Below are 21,350 nucleotides of genomic sequence, written 5' to 3' on the forward strand. Positions count from 1 at the left end.
CAATAAATAAGATGACAGTTCTGAAGGGGCTGATATATGAGGAATATTAAGAGCTGTAATCCTGCCTGGCCCGGCCGCCCCACGGGGAGGCAGGGTGATGAGAAGGACGCAGATACATGGCAAGGAGACAGGATTCACTGGGGCCAGCACCGACATATCTCCAAGCAGGAGGGCTGGACGCAGTTGTGCCTCCCGGGGGTCTGGGCAGCTCGGTGTGAGGACACAGCCGGATCTCGGTGGCTGCCTGGAGATGGGATCCCACCAGGATGGACCTCTGTAGTCCTCAAGGTCTGCAGTTTGTGCTCCAGTGAGCACTCTCCCTCCCTCCCACGTACATCCCCACCCGGATGGACCGCTTGCCTCCCATCCTTGGAGTGCTGCAGAGGGCACAAGGGGCACGCGCTTCGGTTTTGGACACCGAGGGGACATGAGGTGCCATCAAGCAAGAAGGACACGCCAGGAGAAGGTGGCCAGCAGAGGGCTGGGACTTCAATGACCAGAGCAGAAGTAAAGAGCAAAGAGGTGCTGGAGGCAAATGCTGGTGTTGGTAATAAAAGGGGCACACCTGCAGTCCTGGGGGGGGAAGGCTGGTTTACCGTTGGACTCGATGGTCTTAAAGGTCTTTTCCAACCTATATGATTCTGTGATTCTGTGATCTGCAGAAAAACACACGCTCCCAGCTCCTTTCCCATGCATGGAGAGGTAGGGGACAAGTGCCCATCCTTGTCCCCGTCCCGGGGATGCCTCATGGGAGAAGCAGCAGTGTTGATGGACGCGGTGCGATTCTGCACACGTGAAAACTAAATGCAAGTCAAAAATTATAAACCTGGATTTGATCCTGTAGCAAGCACCATCCTGCCATTTTAAGGTTCTGTTGGTATTTTTTTCCTCCCAGACCGCAGCCAGATTCCTGCTCACCACAACAAGTTGCGCAGCAGCCCCCGACCACGAGCACGCACACCTACCGAGCCCCCAAAATGGGGGAGCGGGACCCGCTTGCACCACACCAGGACCAAAGAGCAGTGACCGGGACATTAAGCAAGAAAACAGCTGCAAACCTTCCGCGGGGCTGCAAAGAAATGCCCCCAAACCAGCCTCTCTGAGGAGAAAGGAGGGAGGGAAATGGGAACAGCGTGCCCGGCCAGGGAGCCAGTGCAGCCCGGACACCACTGCAGGGACGCGGGCACCTTCCCGTCACCGCACCGGCCGCCGAAACCGCCCCGTGACCTGCTGCTATCGCCTCCCCACATTTCACTGCCGCTGCCCCCCCTCCGCTGCCAGCCGGCCATCTCTTACCTGGGGCTGCTGGCACCTCCGCCACCTCGCCGGCCACGATGAGGGACTCGAGGATCCTCGCGCGGAGCTCGGGGCTCGCCTCGGTGCTGCGGGGAGAAGGGGTGGGGGTCCATGACAGTGCCAGCAGCTCAGCCTCCCCCAGAGACCCCCACGCCCCTGGGGCAGGAGCCAGCCGCCCTGATGGATCTCTTGTGGGACTGAGGCGATGCTGTGTATCCCAGTCCCATGTGTGACATCACGCCTGGTCACTGTGGGGACGGGTATGATGTCAGAGCATCACAGCTGGGATGGGTCTCCCAGCTCTGGCCTCCCCATTTGGAAAACCCTGGAGCTGAGCCACTGGTGGGCTGTCATCCAGCAAACCCAGCTTGCCTGGCGGCCAGCGTGCCCGTGCCCGGCTGCGGGCACCCTTCTCTCGCCCGCCCCGTCCCCTGCGTGGCAGGGACACCTCACCTGGCTGCCGCAGGGCGGAGAAGCAGCTCTCCGAAGAGCTCGCCGAGGAGCCGGGGCGAGAGGTGGCTCCTGTGGGTGCCCTGGCAGAGGCGGCAGAAGTGGCGGGTGAGCTGGCACAGGAGCAGTGCCTGGGGCTGCGGCAGGGCTGGGGGGGCCAGCAGGGCTCTGGCTCGCTGGCCGCACTCCTCCAGGCCCGGGGTCTCTGCAGCGGAGGGGAAACAGGAGAAAAAAGGTCAGTTTGGGAGGTCGGGGCATCCACTTGCCTTTCATGGGAGCCCGGCACCTGCCAGCACACATGGCATGAGCTGTGGCAGGTCTCTGCTCCCCACAGAGCCCCGAAAAAACCTGACCTCAACCTCTCCCCCCAAAGCCACGACTGTTTCTCTGCAGCCCATCCCTTCCCACAGACAGGCTGTGGGACACGTGGGTACCCCAGGGAGCGCAGGGCACGCAGAAGTGATGCCCTGGGGGTCTCAGCCGCCTCTCGCTGGAGGCTGCCAGCCCCATTTACCCACTCACAGCACCCCAGATCAGATTATAGGGTGACTTCAGCACATTCCCCCTCTCAGCACAGCCGGGGAGGGAGCACCAGGGGCTGAGCTGCTCACCTAGAGGGGCTGCCCCTAAGCACCCCTCGCTGCTGCTCCAACGGATGGAAACTGCGAGAGCCCTGCCTGGTGCACAGTAAAGCCATGGAAAAGGCAGAGCAAAGCAGAGCTGGGGAAATGGGCACAAGCTGCAAGATCTGCCAAATATAAAGGCTCAGCCCTCCCCTACAGAAAAAGCAAGCTGGGAGGGAAAAGGATTTTTAGGAGAAAAAAAGCTGCACCTGGGCAGAGAGCTACAGGCCTGGCTGTGGCAGGGTCCCTGCAGCCCTGCCAGCGTGGTCTCTATCTGAAATACAGCAGCAGGGAGGGCTGGCTGGGGGACAACTACTTCCAGTGATACTTGAGTTGCCCATGTGAATAAAAGCAGGCACCTAAAGGTGTTGCACATCATGGAGGTGCCACCAGAACCCCCATCACGGCCGCCCCCAGCAGCCCACAGCCCTGTGGTGTTCCACCAGCCCGTCCCCGTGCCCTCTGGCAGCCTTGGCCGGGGCTCCCCGGTCCTGTGAGCTGTGAGCTCAGTGGCCTGGGACTGCGGTCCTGCCCCGGGCATGGGAAACAGCTGCTCTCCAGCCATCCTCCATCCCCGCCTTGGCCCGGCCCTTTCATCTGCAGGGGACGGAGGGGTCCCCAAGGCTGTGTTGCTCCCAGCCGGCTTCAAAGCCCGGCTCGGCCGGGGGCTGACTCAGCTCCCTGCAGCTCTTTGCACCAGGGCTGAGGCTTGGCCGATGCCCAGCCGGCTCTGGGCATCCATCCTTGGGGCCGGGGTGCACCAGAGCTGGAGGGGTGGGGGGTCCGGGATCCCCTCCGAAGCAGGTCCCCAACCCAGCTGGGATGGCAGTGGGGTGTTTCTGTGCCCCCGTATCCAACAAGCTGTTCCCGCGGGATGTTTGGCTTCGCTCCAGGCCTCCCCTACCCCAATCAGCTGCTTTTTGTACCCAGGGGAAATGCCGCAGGGGAAAGGTCCACAGCCAAAGGGGGAATTTGGGGATGTTTTTGACCTCCTTTTGCAGGTGGTCAGCTTGCCGCTTTTCTAGCCCGCAGCCTTGAGCGGGGCAGAAGGAGCCTGCTTGCAGGGCAGACTGCCAAAACCAGCACTATCTCTTGAAAGACTTGTGTTTTTATTTTTTTTTTAAAGCCCCAGAGAAATCCCCATTGGTTTCGCCTCCGTTCCTGCTCCCTCCTCCTCCTCCTGCACCCGTTGTGCCAGGAGCAGAGCCCGCTCCAGCACAGGCTGCGGGGAAAGGCACTTCCCTTTGAAGTCGCTTAACGAGGCAACCCAGCTAATTGCTTCCTAATTGCGTTTTTATCCTTGGAAGGGAGGCAGCCTTTGATTTCTCCTCTCTCTGACGGGTGAGGGGAAGGCGGCATCTCGGTGCCCCTGGCCCCGGGTGTATTTCTCCTGGCTCTGTGTCTCTGCGCAGGGCAGGGAGGACGGGGCTTGAGTTATCCCTCGTCTTCTCTGTGTGTCCCTCCTGCCTTGCCGGAGGCCACAAAGAGCCCGTTGCCTTTTCCCACCAGGACATGGTAGGGAAAGGCCACGCTGGGCTGGCCACGGGTGATCTTTTATTGCCTCTTAAGGCAGCCAAGAGCATGATCTGCCCAAGCACTAATCTGGCTTAGGACGGGGAGGTGATGCACAGGGAGGGAGGATACTGCGGTGACTGGCAGCGAGATGGGAGCTGCTGTGAAAGGGGAAATCCTGGTTTCGAAGGTGTTCAGGTCCTGTCTAACACGGTGGGCAAGGGCTTCGTGTGTGCCCGGTGGCGCGCACGGGGCCTCGGGCTGGGAGGGGCCGAGTGGCTCTGCGAGGACTCATTTGAAATGGGTTTTGGTCCAGGCTCCCCGTTGGGATGGAAAGTGGACTCTGCTGACCTGGGTAGAAGCCCTGCCCTGTTTATTTGAAAAAAATTCAAATAAAATCAAAACCTTGACCGTCTCGTACGTTTGCACAGAGGCTGGAAAGCTTGCAGGGACCTAAAGGCACTTCCTAACGGCACTAAGCTGAAAAAGCAAAGAATTTTCTATGCCCATATAAAGCCAAGAGTTAATGAGATTACAGTAAAAAATTCCCAGGCAGCAGAGCCAAAATATTGTAATAACACTTTCTTCTGGGGCCAGCGTCACCCAGCCTTGGCAGCCACCCGTCCTGGCAGGCAGCACCTCCTCCTCCGGGCACTGCAGCGGGAGAGGGCCATGCTGTGGCGGGGCGAAGCTGCCCACCGGGCCACCCCTCGCTTTCCCGGAGCATCTCCAAAAGCTGCGGTGCCGCTCCGGCACAGGGGATGTTCCCAGTGGTCCTTCTCGGGATCTGCCCTTAGTGCAGCATCAGGCAGGGGATGGGGTCAGGGGACGCCCTGGAGATGCTGGAGAGCCTTTCTAGGGGCTTCCCAAAGCTCCTCCAGCCCCACGAAGGTCCCAGGCGTGGGGGAGCCCTGCTGTGCTTACCTTGAGCCATGTGGACCAAGTCGCTGTAGAGAGCTGGAGGGATCAGGGGCGACGGGAGCTCCTGGAGGTACCACTTCAGGGCCTCTGCCAGCGTCTGGGCGTCGTACAGGTCCATGTCCACGGCCGAGGCGTCTGCAGGGAGAGACCCAGCGAGAGCCCTTAGCCCATGGTGTTGCCTCTCCGGCACGGAGCTTGGAGCTCTTCCGTCCCTGCGGGCTTTCCTCCAGACGTGGGTGCCGATTTCTTTGCCCACGCCGCCATCCCCCAGATGTGGCAGCCCATGATTTCACTGCCAACCCCCGCCCCAGCAAATATTCCTGTCCCAGTTTCCACTGACCCGGAGTTCCATGTGCCCATGGAGAGCACGAGGCAATGTCTCTGCTTCGTGTGCACTATACATCCAGTGCGTGGGGCAGGGGCTCTTGCCATCCCACCGGGGCCCCACTGCAGGATAGCGCCCATGGGACAGGCTGAGCGGCTGCGCCAGGCACTCTCGGGCCATCAAGGGCCAGGCACCGTGTGCCAACCCCAGCCCTGGAGGAACTGCTTGGAAAAATGCATCCATGGAACGGGGTTATGGTCCCCAGGCAATGCACATTGCTGAAGGCCCACGTCACCCCCAGCGAGCCCGAAACACTGTGAACGTGCCCTGAAAGGCAGCTGCCCTGGGGGAAGCGGTGAAGGATGCTCCAGGGATGGGGCAAAGCGCCTGGGGGAGGCTGAGCCCACCCAGCTTGGGCTCGGGACGGGGGCAGAAATTTCTGCTCCGAGCAGAAATGTCCCACGGTCCAGCAGGAGCTGAAGGGTGGGACACATCCATCTGAGCCCCGCGGCCAGGCCAGCGTGGGGACATTGCTTCACCAGGGTCCAGGGCGAAGAGCCCTTTCAGCATCCTTTGGTATTGCCTCATGCGTTTTTCTTGGAGGTCTCTCAGCCCGGCCGGGCTGGGAGGTGGCTGCCCGCAGGGTAACGGTCCCTTTTGCAAAGATCTCAAGGTTTCAAAATCTGCCTTTGAGTCGAACTGGAGCCAAATGCAATGTTTTGAAATTGTCCTCATAGGAGAAATCTTGGGGTGGGGGTGGGGGGTGGGGGTGGGGATAATAAAAAAGCCCAAGATATTTGGGATCGTTTGAAATGGTTCGTTTGTAGAAACTGAATTTCTCACTTCTTCTAAATGAGAATATTGAAAAAAAGAGAAAATTTTGCACTTTCTTAAAGATTATGTGTCAGGCCCCAAATGGCCCGGTGTGTTGTGATTGAGAAGATGGTGGGCTTGTCCTGCTCTGAGCCCCCTTCCCCTCCGCTCTCTGGGTCTTTACCTCCAAATGCAGCTTTACCGAGATTGGTGCCATTTTGGGAGATGCTCCATCTCCCAGCCCAGCATTTTCCAGCAGAAAATGCCTCGAGACTCCAACCATTTAAGCTGATCGCATGTGGCCGTGCTCCCTTCTGGGGCGATAAGCCCAAAAGAGTGGAGAAAAGCTGTTTCCTAGGGCAAGGCTTCGGATGCGCCTGGCCAGCGGGGCTGGGATGGGGATCAGGTCCCTAACTCCTGGTAAAGGCTGGTTTTGGGCACCTTGACCTTGATCTTGTCTCCTTGGGGTGACCTCACCGTGGGCCAGGCAGCCTGGGAGCCTGCCCGCCTCCCCCTCCGCCTGCTTGGGGACAAGAAGCCGTGGTAGGTCCCTTATGGACAGTGCCTGCCATTTGGCTGAGAGACCGGTGAGAAAACAGATTGACCAATGCCCGAAACAAAGCCTTTAACCCAGCCGTTGGAGACGCTACCTCATTTTCAGGAGCAAGCACCCGGCTGGCCGGGAACCGTGCCCAGGGGCAGCACAGGGACGGCTGGGAGAGATGCCACCGCGCCGGGGCAGGCAGCCATCCAGCGTGGCCAAATGCAACCTAGGGCAAAGGCGGGCGCTGCCTTTCCGGCACCCCCCGATGTCACAGCATCACCCCATGGGCCACTCTGCCCTCGGCATCCTCGAGGCGGGCAGGGCTGTGCCAGCTCTCGCCTGCTGCACCCCGGCCCCGCTCTGGTCCATGCTGATGCTCCCATCTCCCAGCCACACTTCTGGACCTTCTCAGCTGGCCAAAAGAGTTATTTCTACTGGGCTTTGCGGGGGAATGACAGCCAGTTCCCCATTTTTGCTAGCACTTGCCCTGGAGAAGTGAACTGGCAGGTTGGCTCCAGCTGGGCAGGGGGAGGAGAGTGGGGTCAGGGATCCTGTGAGATGCTCCAGCCCCGGTTTTGGGCTGAAACTCCCTAGTGCATGGCTAAAATTCAGGGATGCTGCCGGGGGCTCTCGGGGTCTTGTTGCTTGGGCTGCATTGCAGAAAGCTGCTCCCATCAGTGGGATGCACCGGGCAAACCCCAAACCCCTTCTTACCCGGGATGGGGAGCCCGGCTGCTTCCCCCTGCCCGCCATGGAGCTTTCTGCAGGGACCTGTCACTTGCCTTAAGGATGCTGGTGTGGATTGGGGAGAGCAGCCACAAGCTGTTTCTGTGCAGGGAAGGGACCGCTGCCGGGCACTGGCCCCAGGCCATCAGCCCCGGGCTCCACTGCCGCCTAATTAGCTCGTTTGCATCGTTAGGTGTGGGCTTGGGGGCGGTGTTCAAAGGGAAGGCTCAGCGGGTTCCAAACAAAGACTCAAAAACATCTTTACACTCAGAGAGAGGTGTGATGGGGAGACCTGGGGGGGGATTTACACCCTGCTAGCAGGGCCCGATTGCCGATGGCACCGTTTTCCTTGGCCCGTTGGCTAGAAATAGCCTGTTGTCCCCGTCCTCCTGGAGATGCAGTGGCATCCTCCTGCCCCAGCTCCCCTCCTTGCCCGGGGCCGCAGTGGTGAGCTGGGCTCCCCGCCGTGCTGAGAGCATGGAGGGGTGCTCCGAGCTGCTCCCCGGCACCGGCTGCACCCCGGCAGCTCAGGGAGGCTCGGCCGGCAGCTGGGGAAGGGTTAATCCTGGAGCCTTCCCAGCCAATTACCACCGGCCTGACCCCTCGGATGCTGCTCTCTCCTTATCAGAGGGAGATGATAACCAGCTATAAGAAGTTAATGATGCTGCAGGATGAGTCACAGCTCTCCCGCTGCTCTCCAGATGTTCCCGTCCCTTCCCCTGGGGAATGACGGAGGGATTCCATGCGCCTGCCACAAACAGAAGGAAAACACCCCAAAACCCCAACCTCAACCCCATACCAACCCCCTCCAGCACACAACCTGCTAGCAGAGCAAGCAAGCAGCTGGGGACCGGCGGAGAACATCCCTTGTCCATGGGGGATGAAAAGCAGGAATAAATCTGGGGCTGGGGAAGGGGTGTGCGGGATGGCTGCCGGGCCAGAGGGAAAAGCGATGGGTGCTCCCAGCCTCCTCCCACCGGGATGCCAGACCCTGCATCCCAGCGGAGGCAGAGGGGTGCCGGGGCTTTGGGCTGAGTCAGGCTGGGCAGGAAACGCCAGGACCTCTCCCGGCAGCTGCAGCCAGCCGGGGAGGTGTGAGTAAGCTTGGAGTTGCGGTAAATGCAGAGGATGTTTAGCCAAGAGGTGGCAGGGAGGAGGTGATGGTGGTGAGGGGAGTTGTTTTCAAGAAGAAGCTTGAGAGGGTCCTGGTAACAGGGTGTCCCCTGCTCGTGGACACAGGTGACGGCTGCGCCCACATCCCCGGGCAGTGCGTGGGTGACAGGGGTGACAGGTGACAGACCCTGCCCAGCACCCACGGCCCCTCGCAGCAGGGAGTCCTGCAGGCTGAGCTGGACCTTGGCCACCAAGTGCTGCCGCAGCGTGATGCTCGTGGGTGCGGGGTCCCTGTGGTAGAGGGGCACCCAAACCACCCATACCTGGGGCTGACTTAAATACTGACTTGGGAGTTTCCCTACCCCTTCTGGACATTTTAGGTTTAATCGTCAGCTGGTGCTCCAGGGATGTCCTTGTTGTCCAGTCCTGGGGGCTATACCTTCCCATCCACGCAGATGCTGCCTGCACAAGGATCTGTACATCCCCCAGACCTCACCAGGCGTTTGAGGCTCCTGGGTATCCCACAGTGAGGGTTTACTGGGGAACTGTGCACCGAATCAGGGAGTATTTCCCCAGCTTTAATTCAACATCCCCGCTGGTACCTCGTGCTGGGGACTTGGCAGCTGCCGGGACATCCCCTGCCCATGCGTGGGAGCTCCTGGCAGCCCCCAACACCCTCCCAGCTGGGTTGCACCTCGGCATACCCCCAGCCTGCACTCAGCCAGGGCAGGGGTGCTGGGACCCCCTTTCAAGGGTGCCCAGTGAGGCTGCCTTCCCTCTCCTCGGCTTCCCGAGAGCAGTTCCCTTCCTCAGTTTCCCCAGCAGCTACGGGAGGGGATGGCAAAAGCTCACCCCCAATTCACCCTGATGGGTCTGGCAGGGACGTCTGCGCTGCTGCCGTTTATTTACCCTTCTTTCGTCACCACCAAATATAAGAGATGAGCTCATGCCTCTTGCCAGGCTCTGACGACGCGGGGTTTATTTCCACTGCAGGTATAAATAAAAAGCAGCGCGGCAGGCACGGGGGCACCTCGGGTTGGGGAGTAAAGTCATCGTGGTGGGGTTAATAGCTTGGTCAGGGGAAACCAGAGTCCTTGGGGAGCCTCCAGCCCCCTCTGGCATCCCAGGGATGAGGATGGGGATGCGCTCCCTCCCTGGGCATCTGTGCCTCAATGATGGGGGGAGCAGTGTGAGGCTCCCCGGGCTGCTCCCCCCTCCAGCCCAGCCCTTTCTGCCCAGCAGCAGCTCCCGGCAGTCCCAGCGAAGCCCCGGGCCCACCACCGCTCGCTAATCCCCACCGAGCCCTGACCTAATTCCCGGGCACGTGAGCGTGTCTCCAGGCAGACTGCTTTGCGCCGGGGCCCGAGATCAAAGCACGCAGGATGGCAGCACAGGCACAGCACGCCTGGAGACACCGGCTCCAATCCGCCTCACGCTGCTGCCGGATTTGCCCCAGCACCCCAGGGTGCAGGCAGCTCCTGCCTGGTCCTGCCAGTGACAGAGGCTTTTCCCAGTGCTACCTGGGGAAGGCTCATGGCGTTTGCGTCTGCTGATGGACTCCAGAGCCCAGATCAGGGCATGGAGTACCCAAAATCTGGGAGGTTTCAGTGCTGGATGGGTTCAGCCCCATTTGAGCCATATGGGGCACTCAGGGAGCCATGGGAGGGGGGGGGGTGCTGCAGGATCTCTGCACCCCATTCCCCACCAGAGAGAAGGGATGAAGATTCAGACCATCCCTCACCAGTGATGGCAAAGCGCTGCCCGGACACTCCACGCATGACTTTCCAGCCATCCCCACACCAAGCCTCCTCGAGCTCGGGTCCCTCAGCTCCAAAGGGCTCCAGCACCCACCAGCCCACCCACGGCTCTGCTGCCACCAGCCAGAGAAGATCCCATGTTTCCAGGTTCAGTGGCAGCCATGAGGAGAAAGCTGCCTGGCACATCTCAGGGGGAGAGGGGTGCGGGCAGGACCCTGAGCAAGCATGGGGTGAGAGGACATCACCCCTGGGTGCCAGTGGGGCTCATACACCTCCTGTCCGCAGGGACATTGCAGGTAATTTGCCCCATCCCCTGCGCTCAAAACAGCCCCTGAGCCACACACAGGGGACAGCAGGAGTGCTGGGGGCTGGAAACCCTCGGGGTCAGCATGTGGCCCCTGGCACGACAGGCACGGAGATGCCCCCAGGCCGTGAAGCAGCTCCGCAGCTGGGCACTGCAGGGAGCACTGGGGGCAGCCGGGGCGAGTGCTGCACCCTGCTGCTGCCGTTTAAAGCTCTACCTTCTTCTTCTTTTTCTGCCCATAACTCTTTCCTTGCAGCTGCAGCAGGGCCACTGGCTGGCTGATCACCCACAACTCTTTGGTGAGTCCCCCTGGTCCCTCATGGGGCTGCGGCTTTTCGTTAAGTCCCTTTTTGGTGCCGCTGTGTGATTCTGACTCCTGTGTTCAGTGATGTCACATGGCTCTGCTTGCCTCTTGGGGCATAAGGGTCTGAATTGAGCACCGAGTGTCCTAAAACAATTAATTCTTCTCTCAAGCCAGCATAAGCCAGCTGCGAGCCCAACCACCCTTCAGTCCGTGCTTCACCCACCGGCTCTGGTGGCATCTCAGCCAGGTGGCATTGGCGGTGCTTGGCTCACTGACCCCCCTTTATCCATGAGTTCTGTCTTCGTTTTCTTTTTTTTTCACCTATAAATATTTTTTCTTGCATCATCCAACATGGAAATGCCAAGCTTGGTGCCAGTGGTCAGATGCCACTGTCCTGCAGGATGTCACCAGCGCTGGGATGGGGACAGGCTCAGCCCAGGCTCTAAAGCCATGTGGAGCTGCACTGCATCCAGGTCCACTGTGCCCAACACTGCTGCAGCCCCACGAGGATGGGAAACCTTAATCCCAAAGCCTGGGTGATGTTCAGCTTGGGGGCTGCCCCGTCAGGCTAGGTTCCCCGTGGGTAAGGGCTCCGAAAGGGCCAGGGACGGGGAAAGGGTTTGATCAGCACAGCTCAGATGGGTGCCTGCGCTGCCCGGCCCCAGGGACACGATGCCCATGGGCTCCCCGGGACAGCCAGGACCGCTCTGACTTGCATGGCTCCTTGTCCCCAGAGAAACCTTCTCCTCCTCCCCACAGGGAGTTCAGATGCTCTTTCAGTGTAGAAAACACCCTGTTTTCTCCGACACATTAAGGTTTGGGGGTTAGAAAACCAACACCCGAACTCTTCCAGCCCCTGCTCCTTTTTCCTTGCCCTCTCTAGCAGTTTTCCTGCCACCACTGCCAAATACCAGTGTGATTTGGGTATTCGCAGGGAAGCTGAAACCCCCAGTGGGAACCCGGTTTTCCCCCCCAGCCAAGACACAGTTCGGTTCCAGCCGCTGCCAGCCCCGGCTCCGATTTCTCCCCATTCCCCAAGATGGAGCTTAACTTTTGCAGGCGGGCTGCTGGCAGAGATGGGGTGCTGGAGGGATGGACCATCAGGAGCACGGGAAGAAGAGAAATGCAACCCTCGCCTCTGCCGTCTCATGCATGGGGCATGCAAACTCCCATTTTTTGGCAGGAATGTTTTACTCCACCAAATGCAATGAAAAGGTCTACATGGGAGCCAAAGCAGAGATGCTCTCCTGCCCTCCCCAGCCCGGTCTGGGCTCCAGGAGGGCCCTGGGGAAGCACCGCTGGGTCTCTGGTCCACGGAAGGCTGCAGGGGGGAGCAGGCTGCCAAGCCTGGGCACTGCTGGGATGCTTGGCCCTGGCAGGAACATCATCCCCATCCTGTTTGCAGAGCATCCCTCTGGCAGGGCTGAGCATCAGCCCCCTCAGCTGAGAGCTAGCAAATCTGTGACATGTCCTACCCCCTCCAGCCAGCTCTGGGGAGCTCCAGCTTTGCCCAGCTCAGTGTTGCTGAGCACACGGGGCAGCCCCCTGAGTCGCCAAATAAAAGAGCTTATTTAGGTCCTAGAGGAGACGGGGGGCTTGGAAGCATCAAGTCACTCAGGGCTATTGGGGATTTTTCAGGTCTTTCAAATGGTTTCAAAACCATGACGGCATTTCCCTGCCTGCTGCTGGGTACTGCAGTGGGAGATGAAAACCCGGACGGACCCAGCAGCTGCTCAGAGCTCCAGCAAAGTCAGTGGGTTTTGCCTCTGGGCTGGGGGAGTCTCCCGAGGCTGGGCAGGATTTCGGTAGTGATTGCTGTGGTGCTGCCGGGGAGCCCTGTGCCTGCTGGGGATGCTGCACCGGCTGCGCAGGGAGGACAGAGGACCCGTAACTCCTGCGTGCTCGGAAAGCAAAGCATCCTTCTCATGCTGTTGTCGGTGCCCCTGCCCAGCCTGGGCATCAATGCCCAGGGCAGCCGGGGCTGCGGGGCTTGATCTCCGGGTGCCTTCACCTCCTCCGGACTCAGCCGGGAAATCTGGGCCGGGGGACAAGGCCGTGCGAAAGGGCACCCCGCCGCTCCTGCCTTCCCCAGGCTGCAGCAGGGGCTTCTGCAAGGGGGGGAGAGCAGGGTGGTGGGGTGCACCGTGCCCCCCATCATCCCCGGGGGAGCAGAGCCCTCCTCGGGCACCGGGGATGGAGCAGCCCCGGCACCCCCAGCATCTCCTTTCCCGCATCCCTTCCTTCTCCGCAGCCCGGTCCCCCGCCCGGCAGGGACTCGGCTCCCGGTGCGCGGGGGAAGCGATGAGGTCATGTTGCTTAATATAGCGATTTCATCACAGCCCTTCTCCCCAGCAACACGGCCCGGCTGCTGCCGGCTCCCGGCGCTGGCAGAGCCGCCGGCCCCCCCCGCCGCGCCGCGCCGCGCCGCGCCGCGCCGCGCCGTGCCGTGCCGTGCCGTGCCGTGCCGCAGGCCCCGGCCGGCAGCTCCGGGACGCTGTCCCAAGGGCAGGCGGGGGCGGCCGCGGTGCCCGGGCCGGGCCGTGCGGGGCTGCAGCGTGGCCGGTGCCACAGTGCCGCCCGCTGGGCGCAGCGGCCGGGAGGCTGGAGGTGCTCCACGCAGCCCCCCGCATCGGAGCTGCGCTCTGCATCCATCACATCCCCAACGCCCCCGTGCCGTCCCAGCCGTGAATTTAGGAGCAGGGGTGGGGAGATGGTTTTTCCCTCCTCCCCAGCCTGCTCATGCCCCCCTCCCCCCAGTCCTGCAAAACGTCTTCCCATTCTCCTAAAAAATGAGCTGCTTCTTCCCCTTTTCTTTTTCTCTGTCGCACCCGCAAGAGGATTTCTCCCTGCCCTGCTTCTCAAATAGAAACCCTAAAGGTTTGCAAAACAAAACATTTTTCTCCCTAAAAACAATAGAGCTTCTAATGAAGAGCTCCAGCCCTGCACCCACATCCCTCTCAGCAGCATCGCACCGGGGTACTGGGGGAGCAGAGAGGGGCTCGCACGCAGGCAGGGCCTTACAGAGCTGTAATTAGGGCCATAATGAGGTCGGAGCCAGTAACCCATCCCTGCTGTGCCTGGGTAGCATCACCGCCACAGCCCCCTTCCCGACCGGGGATATGGGGAGGGACGCGGCTCTGGGACTTACCTGCCAGAAGAGCCTGCTTCAGCTCAGCATCCCCCAGCGCCCCGGGAGCAGATCTGTAGAGCACCTCGCTGTCAAGACCTAGGGAGCAGCCAGGAGAGAGGGGTCAGTCCTGAGCCCCAAATCCTCCCTCCAGCGCAATGGAAGCAGGCAGGGACTGAGACCACCAAGCTCCCTTGCCCTGCCCACGCTGCATGGGCACTGGGGTGCGTGGGGAGAGGCTTGGCTCTAGCAATGCTCTCAGGGCATGTCCGAAACACGGGCAGAGCGGGTGGTTGCATGCGTGCACCCATGTACGCCCTGCGGACAGATGCCATGGCTGCCCATACCTTGTTTTTCCAGCGCCTCGATGAGCCTGGCCACAGTCGGCAGCGCCTGCTCGGGGAGGTTGGGGTGCTCGGTGAGCTCTGCCTGCCCAGGGAGCCCTGTGATGGAGAGATGGGAGAGGGGGCTTGGAAATTCCTGCCTGTGGGAATTCCAGCCTTTTTCCTTGGCTGCCCCAGGACAGGATCAAGCTACTGCTTTGGCACAGCCACAACCAACACTTTGGCTCACACGTGCCCAATTTTGGAAAATTTCTCCCTTATTTTATCCTCTTTTTGCATTAAGAGTCACGGTCAGGGGCTCAGCCACTTGCTAAGATGCAAAGACCTGCTCGGGCACACACCCTGCCCACAGGGAGCATCCCGCCCTGAGCGTGGAGCTCCTTCGGGACAAAATCCTTTCCCCACCTCTCCTCCCATGGCACTCAGACTGTCCCCTCTCATCACCCACAGCCCTTAGCAGCACCAGGCAGGAGCTGGGGGGCCAGATCCATACCCAGCATGGACACGGCTCCCTGCAGCTCTCACCCATTTGGATTCTCTGCTGTCTACAACAGAGTTGAGCACAAGCCCACAGAGGACTCAGCCGCCCCCTTGGCTGGCACAGACCTCCACCGGCCCTCGAGGAGCCCTTCAGCCAAACACAGGCCAGGCTTCCCACAGCGCAAATCCCCAGGTGCTGCTGGCTCCTGGGCTTTATACCAAGAACACCTCACCCCAGACCCTGCCAGAGAGGAGCAAACCCCTTGGCAGGGGTGAGAGCGGCTCTCCTTACCCCAGGGCAACATCCATCCATCCATCCATCCCTTCGTATCACCCCAGCTGATAAACCCCTCCACCTGTGTGGGTTATACCCGACAGAGACCCCGGCAGTGCAGTGCTGGGATTTCCCCCCCACACTCTCTTGTTAGTGGCCTTGAACCCCCCTGGGAAGGTGGTGGGCAGGGGGCTGGCAGGAGCAGGCAGGGGCTACCACTGGCCACAGCACATCAGAACTGCATGTGACCGCCGGGGCATAGATGGCACCTGGAAAGGCTGATGTGACAAGAGCTCTTTGCCTGTTTTATGTGGTGAGTGGATCTGTTCTGCTGGAAATATATTAAAAAAAATTATAGCAAATTAAATAAAACCCGAGTGTGACTTTTCCCCCCAGCAAGGCGTTCTCCAACCCGGCCAACTCCCTTGTTAGGTTCATTCTGTCTTTGTTTTTTCCTCCCTGGCAGAAGGCAGGGATCTTTGAAACCAATAAACCCATAACAATTTTAAGGAATGAATAAGAAAAAAAAAGGGACTTTGGGCAGGGCCATGCTGCCTTTAACCTTTTGCAAAAACACAGCCTGGCTGTGATGGGTGGATCCAGGCTCTGATCTTGACTGCGGTGATGCCCTGGTGCTCCCTGGAGAACAGGGAGGGGTGCAAACCTCCCCTGATCCAGTCCCCGGGCGCAGCTGTGACCCCCGAGCCTGGCAAGAGCTGCCTGACGGGGATGTGCGGGTGCCTCGGGTGGCAACGGGGAAGATTTCGAGGTTTAAAGCAAGCAGTTGGTTGGGAGCCCATAGAAAATGTCCCCACCACACGGGTGGTTTTTTAATTAGGGAAAACTGGGTTTTGGCCTCCAAGGCGATGGCTTGGGGAAAGGCGGTGATGGCAAAAAATAATCCCCTGTTTCTCCTTGCTGGAAACAGCAGGAATGGCCCCAAGCTCAGGTTGCAGCTTTAGCCCATCCTCTCCCCTCAGGGTGCCAGGCTGGACCCCAGCATCCTGATGCACCGCTTGGCTCCAACCCTGGGTGAAGCGGAGGTGATGCCTTGTAGCAGTGATGCCGCCCAGGACAACCAGGCAGGGGCAAAACAGCTGCCGAGCACCTGGGAAGTCCCCCGAAGACTCAGATCCACTGCAGAACCATTTTTAGGATATTATTTAATTAAAAAAAGACCATTCCTCCCCACAGAGCCAGCCCTGGCTCTGGGACACAGCTGGGAAATGCAGTGTATCTCTCCCATTCAGGGCTCCCCCCAGGGCTTCACCCTGCTCAGGGTCCCCGGGGTCCCCAGCCAGCACCGGGGCTCCGTGGGCACCGAGGACATACAGGGTGGTACGCCGCTGTCGCAGAAAAATAAGCATTCGAGCCAGCCAAAACAAATGTCCCTCAAAACCTCCATGTGGGAATGGAAACAGTACAGGAAGAATTTTCCAAAAAAGAAAAAAAAAGTCCCTTCTCTTCCAAGAGCACGTTGGAGATTTTTACTCTAAGGGAAATCCCGCCAGCCAGGAGGTTTGAGTTTAAACGGACATAAAATGGTACACGCGGCTCTGCTGCTGCAGAAAGACGTGGTCGTGGGCCGTGAGTGTCCCCTGCCAGGCGCCCACGCACCCCGGCATCGCCCCAGGAAAGGCGGCCCATGGAGGGGCACCCCATGGCACAGCACCGGGGAGGCAGCACCCAACGTCCCCCTGGACAGTGGGGCTGGACACAAGGCCACGGCCAGAGCGTGTCCTGCAGATGGCAGCACCCTCCTCAATCTACCCCCAAAATCTGGTTTTAGTGGTTTTTTTCCTATTAAAACCCCCTCAATTTTACATTTTTTTTAGTTTTAAGTTGTTATCCTCTCGCCCAAGCGTACACAGGGCTGGGGCTCCTGCGCCGAGACCTTCCGTACCGGCCAGGCTCTCCAGCCAGGCTGCGCTTGCTGCTGGAGACATGCCTGGATCTGTGGGGCATCGCCGTGTCCCTGACACCTGTGGGCAGGGGTCCCCTGGGCACATCTCCCAGCCCCTTGGAGAGGAGCCCACACCACCCTCTGTGCGGGGCAGGCACGAGGCAACAGTGATGGGCAGCAGGGGCAGAAGCAAGAGGGTGGCTCCACGCTCTACCATCTCTAAAAATTCTGGCAAATGGGGCTGGAGAGCTCTTGGGTCTGCTTCTGTCTGACCCAAGTTGTCCACCCTACAGCGGTGAGTTTGCTAGGGCTCTGCCCGCCAAACAGCCAGGGGCAGAGGGCTCCTCGCGTGCCAGTGAGCTTGGCTGGAAAGGGGGCTCACCCCCAAAAAGTGGCCTCCTGGCCGCTGCGATGGCAGCACATAGCTGCTCGCCGACCCAGGACCTGGTCTGCCTTGGCGCATTCCGGGCATCGGTCAGGGAGGAGCACTCCTGTTTCGGTGAGGGGAAGCAGAGGGGGTGTCCAGGATCCCTGCCTCCCTGTTTGGGGGGGCTGAGCGGCAGGATCCGCACGGCAAACCCCATACGCAGTGGTGGATGATGTCAGGGGAAGGAGTTGCCCCACGCCAGCTAAGCCCAGCCGTGCTCAGCCCAGGGGCTGGGTGGTCTCCACCCTCTCAAATCACGGTGGCAAGGGGGCCTTGAACCATATCTTGGAGGGGGATGAACTCTTTGTCAGTGGGTGCCCCTCTGAACCCAGGGCCAAGGTACCCCCCCCATGCGCAGCCAGCCCAGGAGGGAAACAGCCTCTCCGGTTACCACATCTGCACCTTGGTTCCAGACTGGGTGAGGAGGGTGCCCGAGGTGCGGGGATAGCAGCCGGGCAGGTTTTGGGCAGCTGCGGCTAAAGGTGGTGCTGCTGTTCCCCCTGCAATGTCTCCTCCATTGCATCCCGCAGAAGGAGAGCACCACGGCTTTGGCTGGGGTTGCAGGGTCGTGCCTGGCTGGAAGAGGGGCTTCTTACTTTGCCCTTTTTTTTTTTTTTTTTTAGCTTGGGTACATTATGCAACTGCTGTGAAATTCCTCCCAGCCCCAACGCACTTGGCCACGGTAAGTGGTGAGGGCAGAGCTGCTCCACAAGCTCAGCAGATCCCGGTGGAGAAATGGCCAGGGTCCCCATGCCAGGAAGGGCCCTGCCGAATATTCCTCCCAGCGCCGTGCTGCAGCCCCCAGGGATGGAGGAGCCCCCCGGGGACTGACCCCACCGTGCGCCCAGACCGTCCCCCATCCCAGCTTGCACAAAGTGACCGTGAGGCCGGGAGCTGGCGGGGTGCCAGCGCTCGCCCGGGCACCGAGAGCAGCCGGAATCGGGTGCTGCAATGGGGGGGAGTAGAGCAGTTGGAAGGAAAGGTCCCCAGGGACTGCCGTGGGCCTTTCTGCTCCTCCCTGGGGGGGCCAAAGGGCTCCTGCATCTTCTTCTGTGCTCTCACAGATGCGGACCCCCTTGGCCATCCCACACTGGCACAGCAGCCAGCCCAGGATGTTGGAGAGGAGCAATCCCTGCAGCGCGTTTGCCTGCGGGGAATTGATACCACAGGCACCCCCTGCCCCTCCTGCGGCTGCCTCAATGCACTGGGGCAGATAATTCCCAGGGCGGCTCCTTCTTCTGGGACTGGATCCCCATCCCGAGGGTGGATCCCCACCGAGCTATCCCAAAAGCAAGCATCCACCTGGGCTCCACGCCACCCTCGCCGTCTTGCAGGGGACACCCACCCACGGGCTCCCACCTTCCCGCTTCCGCAGCACTCACCCCAGGGCGCGGGGGTCCCGGCAGGCGGCGGGGGCAAGGGCCGTGGCCTGGTCTTGGCGGTGGCGGTGACGATGCGCGCAGGGCCCAGGTACTCCACGTAGGTGCCGGGGAAGTCGCCGCGCTCCTTGGTGCGCTCGTTGAGGCCGTGGAGCCAACCCTGGGGGTTGCGCTCGTCCCCGTCCTTGTAGTCGGGGTTGCTGAGCAGCCCGGCCCTGCTGACCGTCAGCACGTCCCCGGGGCACAGTGCCAGGTCCTCCTCCCGGTCCTTCTGGTACTCGTACAGAGCCCGGTACTGCAGCCCGTCCGAGGAGGCCATGGTGATGGCGTGGTGCAGGTCACGCTGCCCGAATCCGGCCGGGCATCGGGGGCCTGGGGTGCCACACAGAGCCGGTACGGCCGGGCTGGGGCAACGCAGCAAGGATGGAAGCGCTCCCTGCCCTGTGCACGCAGAATAAAAATTTCAGTGTTGGAATATCTCCGTGTTGGAGAGCGGCTCCTGACCCCTCCAGCCCCAAAATCACTGCAGAGCCACGCTGGTGCCCGGGGCTCGGCCGCGTTGGCTCAGGCGTGGGGAGGGAGCCTTTTCATCACCGGGGCAAATGGAGGGGAGCAAATGAGGCTCATTGGGGTGCTGGGTACGAACGTGCCGTCCTCTTCTCAGCCTGGTCTCACCCGCACGGTGATGGGGACCTCCCTCTCTCTGCCGGAGAGAAAGGCAGCGCGTTAGTGACCAAACCGCTGCCTCGACCCCAACCCCACCGCCCTGTCCCCCATCCCAGCCACCGGACACCGGGGAGAGCCCAGCGGCTCGCTCAGCTCCGGCTTCCCGGGGAGCTCCCGCCAGCAGGGCTCGGCCGCTGCATGCAAGGAAAGTATCGGCAAGAGTCTGGAAAGTAGGGCAAGAGATCACACCACAGGCTTTTAAAATAGACATATGTGCTGAGAAACCTCCCGCCGCACGCAGCTCCCCTCCAGCAGCTCCAGCCTGGCATCGCTACATGGAGCCGGTGGATGAAGATGTAGGATTTTGAGGTGGTTTGGGGTTTTGGGTGGGTTGTTTTTTGGGTGGGTTTTTTTTTTTTTTGGTACATTTTAAAATATTCCTCCGAGAAGGAGGAATGCTGCCCGGGGGAAAGGCTGTACTGCTGCCCACCCGCTGCTCCCCCCGGCTTCCCACAGGACCCCGCGGAGGAGGGATGGATGGAGGGACGGAGGGATGGATGGGGGGACGGATAGATGATGAGCAGCAGCCGCGGGGTCGTCCGTCCGTCCGTCTGTCTGTCCATCCATCCATCCATCCACCCACCCACCGTCCAGAGCCCTCCCGCTGTGCCCCCTCCACCCCCGCCACCCTCCGCCCCCGCCAGCCTTACCGGGCGCGGCGGCTCCCCCGGCGGGAGCGGAGAACGGGAGCGGAGCGGAGCCGGCCCGGCCGCCCCGGCCCCGCCGAGCCGCGCTCCGGCGGTGATGTCAGCGTCCCTCCTCCCCCTCCCCGGTAGCCGGGTGCCCCCCCCCGCCGCGCTGCGGCGGGGGGGGGCACCCGGCTACCGGGGAGGGGGGGAACTGTAGGAGTAGGCGGATGATTTCATCCCCAGATGCAGCATCTCTGCTCCCAAATTGCCTCCTCTCTGCGATGAAGACCCCCTCCCCCCATCTATGGGTCTCCATCCATCCTTAGAGATGCTAAAGAACAGGGGAGCACCAGCACCCCAAAGATCCCCTCCCCCATACCAGCCCCCCCGCCCCCCCCCTCCCCCTAGGACCCCATTCTTTACCCGGGATCAAAAACACCCACAGGACAGGCAGGAGCTGCCATGGAGAATCCCAGTCCAGGGATGCTCCGGTTCCTCACTCTCCGCCTGAGCATTTGCCCAGAAATATTCCCCAGACCCAAGGTAAGGGCTGGGCACCCCATAAAACAGCGCAGCGCGATGCTGCCAGAGCTCCTGCGTGCAGCGAGGCTCCTTAAAAATTAACGAGGCAATAGTTAAAACATAACGGGGCAGAGAACTTGGAGGGGGCTGGTAGGGCTCATATGGAAAGGGCCAAGCTCGGCCACAGCGGGGGCACACACATTGCTGGCCCGTGGCAACAGTAGTGACATGGCATGTGACAAGAGCATCAGTTCTCAGCTCACTTCCAGCCGGGGGACACCCATGCTGAGGGTGCCTCTGCTCTGCGGTTGTTCACGTCTCAGTGAGTCACGGGGCACGGACAAGCTGTCCCAATATTTGATCGTTCATGAGGCACGGTGAGGTTGATGTGATGTTCCCAGAGGTGCAGAGGCTTGGGCTTTTTTTTTTTTTTTTTTTTTTTTTTGAAATCCTTGCTTGGAGAAGTCATGCTGACTTCTCCAAACTGGCAGTTGCTCCTTGACTTTGCCGCAGGTTGGGCATCCTAAAAATAGACGGTACCTAAAACATGAGCTCTGGGAAATGCACTCTGGCTGAATCCAGGCCAGCGCTGGAGCAGTGCAGGGTAACACAAGGTCCAAGGGGGCACCCCAGGTGCTGAGGAAGGGCTGGGAAAACTGGGGAAACTGAGGCACAGAGGCCAGCAGAGCAACGCAGGAGATGTACGGTCCTTCTCACTCACAATTTCAGCATACTCCGCCCTCCCTTCCCCGCAGTGTGTGGCCTGACGGTGCAGGGCAGCAGCATCCCAGGGGATTTCACTCCAGCTGCATTTCCCCAGGCAGCACACAGCCCCCACTGCCCCGCTCCCC

The 21,350-nt window shown here is 60.7% G+C and overlaps 1 protein-coding gene across 1 annotated transcript; it reads right to left on the reverse strand.

Annotated features, from left to right (window-relative positions):
• Positions 1-283: 283 nt before the first annotated feature.
• LOC142413116 (phosphatidylinositol 3-kinase regulatory subunit alpha-like) lies at positions 284-20,081 on the reverse strand. Its single transcript, XM_075509160.1, has 9 exons — positions 19,999-20,081; positions 18,626-19,325; positions 14,163-14,258; positions 13,837-13,914; positions 4,806-4,937; positions 1,750-1,951; positions 1,297-1,382; positions 919-961; positions 284-377 (listed from the first exon to the last, which is right to left on the reverse strand). Exons 2-9 carry the CDS (start codon positions 18,939-18,941, stop codon positions 284-286), a joined length of 1,047 nt encoding a protein of 348 aa, XP_075365275.1. The 5' UTR covers positions 18,942-19,325; positions 19,999-20,081.
• Positions 20,082-21,350: the final 1,269 nt, after the last annotated feature.

This window comes from Mycteria americana, chromosome 7 (assembly GCF_035582795.1).
Source record: "Mycteria americana isolate JAX WOST 10 ecotype Jacksonville Zoo and Gardens chromosome 7, USCA_MyAme_1.0, whole genome shotgun sequence".
Classification (NCBI taxonomy): Eukaryota; Metazoa; Chordata; class Aves; order Ciconiiformes; family Ciconiidae; genus Mycteria; species Mycteria americana.